The sequence below is a fragment of the Nanorana parkeri genome, unplaced genomic scaffold (assembly GCF_000935625.1).
Source record: "Nanorana parkeri isolate BGI_ZX_2015 unplaced genomic scaffold, ASM93562v1 scaffold132, whole genome shotgun sequence".
Classification (NCBI taxonomy): Eukaryota; Metazoa; Chordata; class Amphibia; order Anura; family Dicroglossidae; genus Nanorana; species Nanorana parkeri.
The window spans coordinates 790,030-803,098 of NW_017306400.1; the positions used below are offsets into that span (position 1 = coordinate 790,030).

The 13,069-nt window shown below is 36.8% G+C and overlaps 1 protein-coding gene across 1 annotated transcript in view; it reads right to left on the bottom strand.

Annotated features, from left to right (window-relative positions):
- The window catches only part of LOC108784922 (dynein heavy chain 3, axonemal-like), an 899,093-nt gene that overhangs the window by 714,254 nt on the left and 171,770 nt on the right, over window positions 1-13,069 (bottom strand). The window contains exons 7-8 of the mRNA XM_018553871.1: window positions 11,053-11,191; window positions 679-783 (exon numbers count right to left, since the gene is read on the bottom strand). Of these exons, the coding sequence (XP_018409373.1) occupies window positions 679-783; window positions 11,053-11,191 (244 nt within the window). The remainder of the gene's footprint in view (window positions 1-678; window positions 784-11,052; window positions 11,192-13,069) is intronic.

The following is a 13,069-nucleotide window of genomic DNA, read 5'->3' on the forward strand; positions in this document are numbered from 1 at the left end:
TATATATATATATACTGCCACTGTGCCATCTCTATGAAGATGCTAGCTGCCTGGCTGATATACTTATCTCAATACTTTCTGAGCCACTCACCTACAAACAAGACAATCAGGCAACTAACATTTTCAGAAAAAAATCAGTAATTGCAGTCCTTCCAGAGGTCTGCTAGTATCAATGTGGTGCAAGTCAGATTGGGGGCTCTTTCATGCCAGATGAGATTATATGTAGTTCTATGTAGTTTGCATTTTTTTTGTCCAATCTAATGGAATGATACTACATTAAATATGGACTACTTACACCAGAAAGATGATGATATGCTGTATACAGTATTGTGAATGCACTGACCTTGTGTTTCCTATTCAAGTCAATCAAATGCCGAACTTCTTAACACATCACACTGCCTTCAGAAAATGCATGGCAACAAGTGTTAAAGTGTCTGTAACATTAGGTGTGTTGCATCAGGTATGAATGAATCCTAAAAAACTACCCTGGCAGACTGTAATATTTTAAAGGACCCTGTTCTACACACAAATTAGCAAAACAATATTGCTAAGCACTTTATTTTATTGAAACAAATTATGAGACATAGCAACTGCATACCGACAAAAGGCTAAAATATGACAAAGAGACAGACATACAGACAGACATTAAAACAAACCATACAGAGGAAAACAACTTACCTTTGATGATACTTTAATTCCAAGTCTATGTTGCTCCATTGGATCTAGTAATATATAGTCTACAATGGACTTCTTAATAGCATAGATATAGTTTTCCTCTGCCTCCTTAAAACACACAAAAATACAACAGATGAAAAAACCTTAAAAAAACAGATTTAACCCCTTATCTGGGGAAGTCCTATACATAGTGAAGCTCCATTACCATCATGAAAAACTTATAGCGTGCAGAGAGGGCTCACTATCAAAATTTGAGGATAAGTGGCTCCCATGGGTCCGATGGTCGGACACAAAAATGCCAGAGTTTGCTCCTGGAATATGTTAGAGCTGGAATATGTTAGACCTTATATTAGCATGATTATGGAACATCTGGTCGCAATTGTTAGACTGAACGTTTTGAGATGAGCCTTTATTATGTTTACTCAATACTGTAATATCGATTATTGGATTATAACGGACACAAAAATGCCAGAGTTTGCTCCTTATAGAGCTGGAATATGTTAGACCTTATATTAGCATGATTATGGAACATCTGGTCGCAATTGTTAGACTGAACATTTTGAGATGAGCCTTTATTATGTTTACTCAATACTGTAATATCGATTATTGGATTATATGCTGCCCGCAACAACTATATGATGACTGCTATTTGTGTATGCTTTTATTTTAGGTTCTTGTCATGTTTTTCTATTTTGTATTTACCTACTTTGTTACTGAATTAAGACCGAAAATTTCAATAAAAATCTATTGTTAAAAAAAAAAACAACAGATTTAGGCTGTATTGATTACTGGTACAATAATAGGACATAGATAGGAATAGGTAGAATTATAGCATATATTGCATTAAATGTAACTGACTTTTCAGGAAAGTCACCCCTTAATAAACAGATCGCACAAAGGTAGTATAAAATGTATTAATGCATAATGAGTATGGTTAATAACCATATCTCTGGGAGATGCCCTTATGGAGGCTTTTTTTTGGTAAATGAAGCTATTTTTAATCATTATTGGCCCAGTTTTTGGTAACAAAGGCAAGATATTTGTTTGGCAAAGACCGAATACTGCAAGGCTGGAGCAGAAAATAAGGTCACAAGAGAATTGTATCTGCCAATGTACATGATAATAAAAAAAATAGCTTTTTTATTACTTAGCTAAAGTAGAAATGGTGCCCAGGTTTCTTATTCAAATGTTTTAATCTGAGCCACAGGAATTTATACCCAAGTCCAGGATCCAGACTCACAGAGAAGGCAGATCTATTGCAGTTCTTCAAAGTGTATGTAAACTCTAACAATAAACTTCTCTTATTTGCTACCTTTTGGTTTGTTAAATATACCATCAGAAACATTATGTGATATTTGCTTAGGGAGTGCAGAAAATATAGTACAATTTGATCATGCCAGAAATTCAGAGCTGTCCTGTCTCATCTGCCTACTTCCAGTGTTATCTCAAAGAGAATAGTTAGTGCTCCTATTTTGTTACCTTAGCCTACAGAATATCATGTCTATGTAGTAAAAATCAGGAGAATAGGAGGGTGTGAGCAGTTGAAAAAAGACAACAGGCAAGAACTGACAGCACTCAGTCCACAAAAATGTTTTGTATTGTCTGCCCACAACAGGGCTTAAGAGCTGTGGCATTACTGGCTGATAAACAGGTACATTTATGTGCTCACAGGGTCTGAAACATGGGGACATATTTATATATTGCAGAGTTGTACTGCATGTGCAACCAAAGATAAAAGATACAAATCTCATGTCTATGGAACTCCTGTGTGGTGCAACTAGGCAGAAACAATTGATCAGACTGTTCATTAAACTGTTGCTTATTTGTTTTGTTCTTCCCATTTATAAGCAGTGCTGGCATCATCAACACTAATCTCCACCTTCCATCCCTCTCCATAGCTACAACCATGTTTGACCAGCCCAGCTAACCTTTCATGTTTGTGGAAGTATGCCATGGAACACTGTATAAGTGCAGTTGGACTCCCTATGCATGTTCAACCACCCTCAGATTTCTGGCAGCACCCATAGAGAGGTGGAGAAAAGACACTGGCCTCATGTCTTTGTTTGGGAGAAGAACAAAGAACAATTCCCTCAGAAACACCAATAAAGGAAGGAGGTTCCATGTGTGAATTAGTATTGATGTGAAATGACTATCCATCTCCTATTCTTTATATACAAAAATTAGTACTACAACTTCTCTGGTATACTACTTAGAAAGACAGTTTTGGCACTATCCCAAAAATAATCAGGCCAGGTTTTTTTGTTAAAAAAAAATATTAACTATGAGATCCTTACAATGTCCTTAAGGAAGACTTATACTTAAATGTTAACATAAATCAATGTCAACAAACTTGCTGAAATGGATGTTTAAGGATAGTCAGAGAAAATGCTGCTCTGGGCCCCTTTTCCCAAGACTGTGATATCAGCTGAAAGGTTCACACTGGCTAACCCCCCTTTTAGGCGGAAATAACTTAGCCAAACACTTTTGGTTTCATGACAAGCAAAACAAACACCACACAACAGTGTTTTCTCTAGGAAAGGTGTTTCCTGGTTTATAATACTCCAATTTTATCCAATTCCGAAAAACTGTAAATTGTAAATGGTTAGCACATCTGTCAGGCCTTAACTTTTGTCTAGAGACATTTTTTCACACTTCTTCTAAGGGGACCCAGATAATAATAAAACCAGAGAATATACTGTAGGTTTCACTCAACCCTACTTTATCTAAAACTGAAGTTCTTGCTGAACTTTTACTTTAAATTAACATTTGATCATATCTAGAGCACACACATGCACATCTAGATTCATTATTAGAAAAAGAGGATGCTCATTATGTCAAATCAACCAAAAGGTTTCTTTCAAGAAAGCCTACGGCTAGCAGACTGATGCAACATACAGACAATATACTTTAAACTGTTGGTTTTGGTGAGTGTCAACTAAATTTGCTATTACTCACAAATCAACAATCATCTGAGCTCATATAAGCAATACGTATATGTTGAGACCTATCAATTCTCAATTTCCTTGCATTCTATATTCCACAAGTTATTGAAAATGCTGATTATGATGTAAAATCCATAAACCATTATACTCTGGATCACTTTTTCAGGAAAGGAAATTATTGTAGTATAGAAAGTGCACTGCTAAAATGTAAACTCATACTGTATATTGTGATTATAAGAGTATACTTTTATTCATATTCAAATTCTAGAAATACTAATCTTGCTTATGCCTTACCAATTTATTCATGAAATGTGAATATATTTTTTTATAGAAATTCATCAAGCAAGGGGCAGGGGTGCATGACCTGTTGGGTGAGGATCCCATAGAGATTCCTACTCATTATTAGAAATTAGGTTAGTGGGTTTGTGGCTAACCCCCAGGGATTTGCAAACTTTTGGGTGTGAAAACCTTTCTGGTTCACTGCCAGAAAAAAGAAACAAGTTATAATGCAGTATATAGCCTTTGCCCCTGGATAACCCAGCCCCCTCACTATAAAAGGGTGGTCTTCCAGCAGCCATATTGTCAGTGTGTACCCTATAAATAGGCAGGACTAAAAAACAAGATTCATCCCTCAAATAAATCATTTGTGTTTATCACAGAGTTTGCAAACCTCAAGCACAGTTCTCAAAACTGTTCACTAAATTAACCCAGGCAGAATTTCTCATTCCTATTCATCATTAGAAAAGCCCACCTTATTACCATTTAGGGCTCAATTTCCTAAACTGTGAACTGTAAATGAAGTAAAATGAAGTGTTGCAAAGTGATCTTGGGCCTGATTTACTAGAGAAAGAAAGTGAACCCATGTTCATGTCAAACATTCAATCGTATGAAGTAGGGTTGCACAGATATCGAGTACAGTACTCGGTACAAGTACGAGTACATGTACCGATACTTTTGAGCTCCAAGACTAGACTAGAGAAAAATTCAAAAATTAGGAGACAGCTGTCATTTGTAAGGAGCACACGGAGCTCCTGGGATTTGTACATCTCTGTTTTAATGTACGATTTTGTTTTTATGAATATAAATTAAGGGATGCACAGATACCAGTTTTGCGAGGACGAGTACTTGCCGAGTACTTACAAGTACGAGTACTGATACATTTTTGTTTATTGTCATGCGACAGTTTTTCTAAAACAATACAGACTAATGATTTCAGGACAGTGGTGGAGCGCCAGAGCCAGGTCCCAGCTGCAACCGCTGCAACCCTGGTAGTTGTCATGAAAATGCCAAGTATCTGCACTGGTACTCGAAAAGTATCTGTGCATACCTAATATGAAGAATAATCTTTAATGAATTAATCATTTGTGCAAACTATATCTGAATCAAAGAGGGAAAGAGGGATTTTTTCTCACTTCTCAGATAGGGGATCTAAACTTTACATTTTTAACATCTCAAAACCTGAACTTCCAATTTTATCATGTTGCTTTCTTTTACAGTTTATAAACTTTTCCCTCTTTTATTGCTTCTCAGGATTTAAACTATCTCTACAGAGAACCAACGATAGTTTTATATCCATATTTACTATCAAATCTGCTTGTTTTTAAGAGTGGACCTATTGCATTAAAATACTGAACTGTAAAATACCAAAGCTTGTGATGTACTCAATCTCACTTAAAACTCCCATCAATAGTCTATCTGGAAAGTGGAAGCTAACAAAAAACTTTTATATTGAAAGGAAAAGCCTGCCATATCACATCTGGACACCAGCTGTTCTTTATTGCATACACATTCTCTCTAATAGAAGAAGCTCACAAGCTGCCCATGAATCTGTTCTTCTCATTAATGTGCAATATTACCATCATAATCACTTACTGTTCTAAAACTTGTTCTTAATAAATTAATTTCTGATTAATAAGCACTCTAAACTTGGATCATTATTTACATAGGTGTAGACATCTTACAAAATATTCACATGGCCAAGACAGATACAAATGAGCCAGGTTTTTAAAAAATATATCTCTGAAGTACTTGGTTGTTAATGTCATACAGCACAGTAGCAACAGTTCTTTGAGCTGTTTAAAACACTTGTGGCGCAACCATACATTAGCAACCCATCCATGATGTGGTCTCATAGCCATAACACATGAAAGCAGCAGCAGCGTAGTATCGCAAATATATTAAGCCTTCATGGGTTGACATATAGATGGTGTGACATTTTGGTATGTTACTAAGACCAGATCAGCTGCATATTGTAATATATAGCTGTTTCTAAACCTGAAAGTTTGAAATTAAAAAAAATTATTCTCAGAAATATTTATGTTTTATAGGAGAGTTCTTCAGCATATATGGCTTATAAACTCAGTGAAAATGTAAGTTGAAGAGATGCTAATCTTAAAAATGTTAGTGTTGGCTAATTTTTATTTAGAAACCAAATACATGAACTTAAAAGCACTGCCTGAGACTTGCTTGGTTGCATTCAGCACAGATCGAATGTGAGTCAGTTGTTCTCCATTCAAATGCTTCCAAATTGTAAGTTTTATTTGGGAAGGATTAGAACCCCTGACATGTGTTTATTGCTACCTGGGGCTCAGCTTGAGAGATTTCACATATCCTCGCTTACTGTCAGGTTGACAGTGGTTTTACTAGACAAGAAGTGAGGAAATATCTGCAGCAAGGACACAGATGGCAATAAAAAGCTGACTGGGTTTCTAACCATCTCCTACTCTAGTAAAACATTAATTTTTTATCTCTGTCTCTTTTGCTGTCGTAGGGTTTACGTGTCTGGAGAAACAGTTGTCTAATCCTTAACCGACTATCTAAAACTTACTTACACTTTAAGATTCATTGAAATCTATAAGTGGCACTCTCAAGGTATACACCTGTGCATTATTAGACTACTAAGTGTAGTGAAAAGAATCCATTCAGATACAGAGGCATTGAATGAAGCCTTTGGGTTTTGTGTGATTACTAGGGATGCACCAATACTTTTCAGATACCAGTGCCGATACTTGGCATTTTCATGAGAACTACCAGGGTTGTTGCAGTTCTAGCTGGGACCTAGCTCTGGCGCTCCACCACTGTCCTGAAATCCTTAATCTGTATTGTTTTAGGAAAAACTGTCACATGACAATAAACAAACATGTATCAGTACTTGTATCTGTGAGTACTTGGACAAGTATCAGTATATTTTCAAAAACAAAATCATACATTAAAACAGAGATGTACAAATCCCAGGAGCTCCGTGTGCTCCTTACAAATGACAGCTGCCTCCTAACTTTTGTATTTTTCTCTAGTCTAGTCTTGGAGCTCGAAAAGTATCTGTACTTGTACCAAGTATCGGTGCATCCCTAGTGATTACCCAAAAGGCATCAGCATGGGCTTTTTTATGTGTCCCTTGACATGCCTACATGTGTGTTAGTAAAGCTTTGGGGAATATTTAGGTGCACTGGCTACTTTTATTAAGCTATGTTTCAAAGCAGATGCTTTACACTGTGCTGAGCTAAATGGTCAAGCACGGGTGTACCCCTCAAGAGTGACACTTATATGGATAAATGCATGTGTAGCGATGTGGTACATGGTGACCGGAATCAATGAGCTTTGGGGGACACAGTAGAACAATGCTTCTGGAAGTGTTTCTGTTCGAGTAGACTTTGGGTGATGATTCCTTAGCAATGGAACAGCATTCAGCAGCATATACAGCAGAATAAGTAAGTATTTACAGTCTTCTCTTCAGGTAGCAACTTATTTAAAATTTTAGATTGGTGAAAAGGTTGCTTAAAGCATCAGGTAGGAAAAAAACTGCAGCTCTCATTCAGTTTGTTCTGCTTAGACAGTACTAACTAGTGTATTTCCACTTTTGCAGTCAAATTTGAATTTTAAAAATGTATGTCTTACCTTTTAGATGCTGTTTTGTAAAAGAAGCCTGTGGCCAGACTGCAAGCTATTCTGAACAGTTTGAACAGTTTGTGACTAAACCTAACAAATGGGGACAGACTGAGTTTCCCCTCATTAAACACAAACACCAGTCTTTAACCCTTTGTTAGGACAGATAATGTTCCAATTTAGTTTACAACTTACAATGAGATCTGCCAGCACAGCACAGACAGGATTAATTAAGTTAAACACAACTCCTTCTCAAACCCCCTGCTTGAAATTACAGATCCTGGAAAAACTTCAGTTTTGGAGTTTTGAGAAAATAGCAAGTAAAATGGTAAGAAACAATTTTTAGATATGTTTAAATTATGCTATATGAATGGGAACATGTAAAAAAAATAAACGGTATATATAGGTGTTATCCCAATCTGTCTGCAAAAGTGGAAATAAACTTTAAGACAAACAAACTTTAATTCAAACACACTTGTAAACTTGTCCAAAATGTACTGATTTGACTTTACTGCCCTGCAATACCTTTAATGCTCAGAAGATTCCTAACAGGCGATTTTTTTCAAATGATCTGTGAAGAAAATCTTAAATTCAAGCTCTAATGTATAGTAAATGTTTAATCATGATCACTGTCTGTATGACATATCCAATTCCTTAACATATACATTCTATTAAATGGCTCAACAAAAAGTGGAGTTGTTGCTTATTGCAACCAGGCAGGGACTTAGTGTGTGCAAGTCTTATGAACTGTATATATTAATTGAGTATTAAAGTGATATTAAACCCCTATTATTTTAACATTTCAGCTGTGGGTATCTTTACCTGCATTGGATGCTATATCTACTGTTTTTCAAGCTGGCCTCTATATATGTTCCTGCCAGTCCCCATGATCGCTGCCCTCCACTTTTCTATTCTATGCTCTGGTGTCTCCCATGCATTGCAGCTACCCATGTGAGCCCCCATTTGAGCATTACCGTCTGACATGAGGACACTGTCTACAGTAACATACGCAGGCAGACTGAGAGGACAGCATATAGAAGATATGCCTCTGCTCTTCCTCCAAGGGAAGTGATGGACAACGGCTTCCAAGGCAATAGCAGAGGTGTGTCTTCAACACCTCCCTGGAAGGCATGGACTGCAGGGCAGGGTCCTCATGTCAGCGGAATTTTTTCAATGAAGGGGCACACATCTGCTTGGGCAAATTAATGATGGGGCATGTCGTCTCAATTGATGTTTTCATCAGAGTGCTGTTGACCTAATGGGTGTGTGCTGCCCGACTGGAACTTCAGGGAACCAGAGCACATGAAAAAGCAGGTTTTCTGGACATTGCTATTGGCAATCATTTGTTTAAAATGTACTGTTTTGGACTACATAAGTTAATTTCTGAAAACAAAATGAGACTTTAGTACTACTTTAAGTATTCATGCACACAGCCACCCACAGCCACATACAGCCACCCAGAATATTGAATGGTTGTAGGCAGCTTTATGTTGATTTACATAGCTACATGCACAGACCCCACAGCTGGTTATACCAGGTCCGGAAATATGTCCACAATTTACATTTTACAGCTTCATGCGCCAGTGTGTATGAGGCCTAAGAAGGTTTTCCTGAATTACATCATAATTAAATTGATTTACAAAACATTGTCATGATACAATAAACAAGTATTGCCAGTCACAAAAATAATACAAATATAGGAATCAGTAAATAAGGGAGGGTTTTGATCTATATCAGCCTTTTTGCCATCTTGGTCCCATTGGGGAGATTTCCTTTCACTTCTTGCCCAAGAGCCACAACAGAACACAACATAACAGAGGAAATCCCTCCAAAGCAAGGGAAATCGCTGATGATCAGCAGGGTCACAAGAACTACTGTAGTGTCCACTATTCTTGTTTTGGTGACAACTCAAAATTTGGGATATTCTTCACTTTTAGTGATAACAGTCACCAGGACAATAGAGAGAGTGAATCTCCTTAATTGGGACACAGACAGCAATAAAAACTTCACAAGAGTCCTAATCCCTCTCCACTTGCATGATTATTTAAGGCTTCAGGATCCTATAATGAACTTTCTTTGTTTTTTTAAGACAATGGGTTGTTTTATTAAAGTTACATGTTCATGTTTCCAGTTCAGTTGTAAATATTGTTTGTGGGATGTCTTCTTTAACTGCTACATTTATGTATCTTTATCAGTTTCCTACCTTGCCTTTAGTTAACATTTAAACATATTTGCACTAATATATACAAAATATATGTAGAAAATGGAAAGCATGGGTTTCATGCTGAAGCAGAAGCAAATTAAAGTAGAGGCATTACGTAGAGCAGTGGCTCCCAACTTTTTTTTACTTGTGTACCCCTTGGCGCTTCATTTGTATAAACTGTATCCCTCAGTGGGGGTGGGGCATGTACCGTGCCACACCAAATAGTAGATGTGGCCATATGGCACAAACAGAAGGAGGGGCTCAAATCCCACTGTGTCTTTGTCAGTAAGAAGAAGGAGGGAGCTGGGAGGCTGGGGTAGGGGGATCTTTGGAGTATGCCATATTGAAGTGGTGTGTCCAGTGTTATCTTGTGGTCTCTTTGGGGTGCAGTCTGTTACACTGGATTCCCTGGATCTATGGCCTCTTGCACTTAAGAAAAGCAAAGGGCACATCACTCAGCTGGGGACTAACTGAGGAGTTGGCAGCCAGAACTATAGAATGAGTTTTGGAAAATGCAGCCACAGGATTACTCTGCAGACCTTCTGCACAATTTTAGTCCCTAACTGCCCAATGCCACAGCTTTTTTCTGCCATTACAAAAATATAAATGTAAATGTACTATCAACTACCTTCTGGGGTATTTAATCCAAGGTTGGGAACTGCTGACCTAGAGCAACCAATGATACCCCATATTTAATAAAAAAACTTAATAGAATGAAAATAAAACATGTGTGCTATGGACAACTGACCTGTTTTTCATTGCTTCATAAATCAACTCAGCTAAGCTAAATATCATGCGGCAATGTATATGATATGGAAAGCATTGCACCCAAAGAAACAGATATGTACTGTGTATTGCCGTTTTGCACTGTACTCTATCAATAATTACATTGTAGCTTTGGGATCATAATGCTTGCATCTTTTACAGATTTTTATAAATTGATTTAATCAAATGTTACTAATGTTAGGATTTGTTGGATAAATACATCATACATGGGTTAAGTCTCTAGTCTATAGTACATTTTTTTCTCTTTATATAAACTAAAAAAAACCTACCCTAATTAGAATTTCACAAGACATTTTATGTCCCAAACTGCCCCGTTTATTTCTGTTTGTTTTTTTTTACCAAAGCACTTCGATCGCTTAAGCACAGGGATATTTTGCTTTTACAACTGACAAATTTTTTTACACGGTATATTTTTCAGAACAAATCATCTGTTTTGCAGAACGGCTTATTTTATATCTAGAGGGTAGTATGCACAAGAATAATTCCTCCACTGTACTTGTCAAATATTCATGTATTAATAGCAATGAGAGCTGCTTGCAAAGCATGACACAAATCCATACATACCTTTGTTAAATCCTGAAGGGATTTGCTGCACACCTTGCAAAGTTCTGCTGGTATGTATGAATAGATTCCCTGAAGCCATTCTGCACTAAGTGGAGACACCATACAAGGGTCGATGGATTCTTCAATAAGTCTGTAATATCTGCACAATGAAAATGCAGTGTTAGAACGTTTCAAAAGCTTTTCTGTTCCCTCAGCAGATATCATGAATAGACAAGATTTATTTCTCTTCTCCCAATGTATGTGTGACACCCTAGTTGAAAAAAAAAAATGACAGGCTCTGCATCCTGTCATAACCTTGTGCTAGGATATGCCAGCAATGAGCCTGTAATAACAGTTATTCTGAACAATACGGTTAAGCCTGTGACAACAGACAAACTTACTATTCCCTTGATTAATGTTCCACACAGTAAGTGATGCCTCAATTTCAGCCATTCCAAATTAAACTAATTATTTCTTCACCCTGCTGTCAATTAGGTTCAATTTTGCAATATCAACAAGTTGAAACTTAAACAGAATTTGCATAATATAATCATTAAAATCCTTTTAGAGGACTTATGCTAATGAAAGGCATTGTGGCTTTTCTGTGCCAGTACAATAAATTGTGTACAGCACAAACTGCTGCAGTTTGATTATTAAAGAAAAACAGACAGAAGGAAATACTTAAAAAGATACATTTCATAGAAACAATGGAGTAAAGACATAAATACATTCAGCCAGGATTTGTTTATTTTATATGTTCCTTGTAAATTGGTAATGCACAGGAAACAATTACAAAACAGTCTATCATAACATTTTTTCATAACATTTTTAATATGTCATATTTCTCAGTAATCATGCTGTAGGTGTTTGGAAACCCATCTGAAATAATCAGGTGAAATAAACACTGAGTTTCTTTAAAAGTGTTACTAATAATTATAACTGTGGTTCAAGCTGCAGTCCCGAGGCCAGATATATTATAAGCTGGCAGAAGGCAACAGTTCTGGTTGGCCACTATTAAGGTGAAAGTTAGAATCGTTTAATTGCTATGGGCAACAAGATAAGTTGGGTGGAATTTACTAAAACTGGGGCAGCTTTGCATAGTAACCAGCTTCTGCCTACATCGTGTTTAGTTAAGCGTTGAAAATTAAAGATAAAGCTAACCAGTTGCAATCCACAGCTTCTCCAGATTTTGCCTGCTCCAGTTTTAGTAAATGTATGTCCTTATCTGTAGCACATTCTTCATACATTAGACCCTGTGTCATCTTCAATCAGGACTAAATACCAGTAAACAAATTTCTTAGATCTCTTATAGCCAAATTATTATGTGGGCCTGAGAGCCTCACGTAACAAGCCCTGCTCTCTTACAGATACCCATTCTAATTCTGCAATACCACCCCAGTATAATTACCACCCCAGTATAATTACACAATTAAATCTCTAAATCTCTTAGTATCAGGAAACCCAGGAATCTATGAAAGAAAGTGGCCACCTGTTTATCGTATGGAGGACAGGGAACCCTCTAATGCTATTTTAAATTTACCTGGAAAGTTTTTTAAGCTGGTTGTAAAAATAATAGTGAAGTAGTAGCATTAGTAGATAAAAGAGCCAACTGCAGCCTTAGCTCATATGTGTATTAAATAGGATCTATGAATGTTTAATGGTAAGCTCAGCATTCACATCAATGCTTTTTAACACAGAAGAAACATACTGTAATAAAAAAATGCTAGATCCAGGCATATTTTGTAAGAATCAGCTGTCAAGGCTGGCATATCAGCACTCATATTAGTTCTCTATACAAACTATGTAAGAATATATATCTGTAAAAAATTAGTCAAGGCAACTGGACTTGCTGTATTTTTCTTTTAGATGTTCCACTTGACATCCAACCAGTTTTCTCAATTCACAATTACTTGTACAAAAAATTCAAGTATGAATCCTAGACAGGGAGGAGGGCTGGTTTAAAAGAGGGGTGAAAGAAGCCATTTATGTAAAAATGGAGAAGCCAAGCTTGAATAGAGGGGGGGGGGGGGTAGGATTG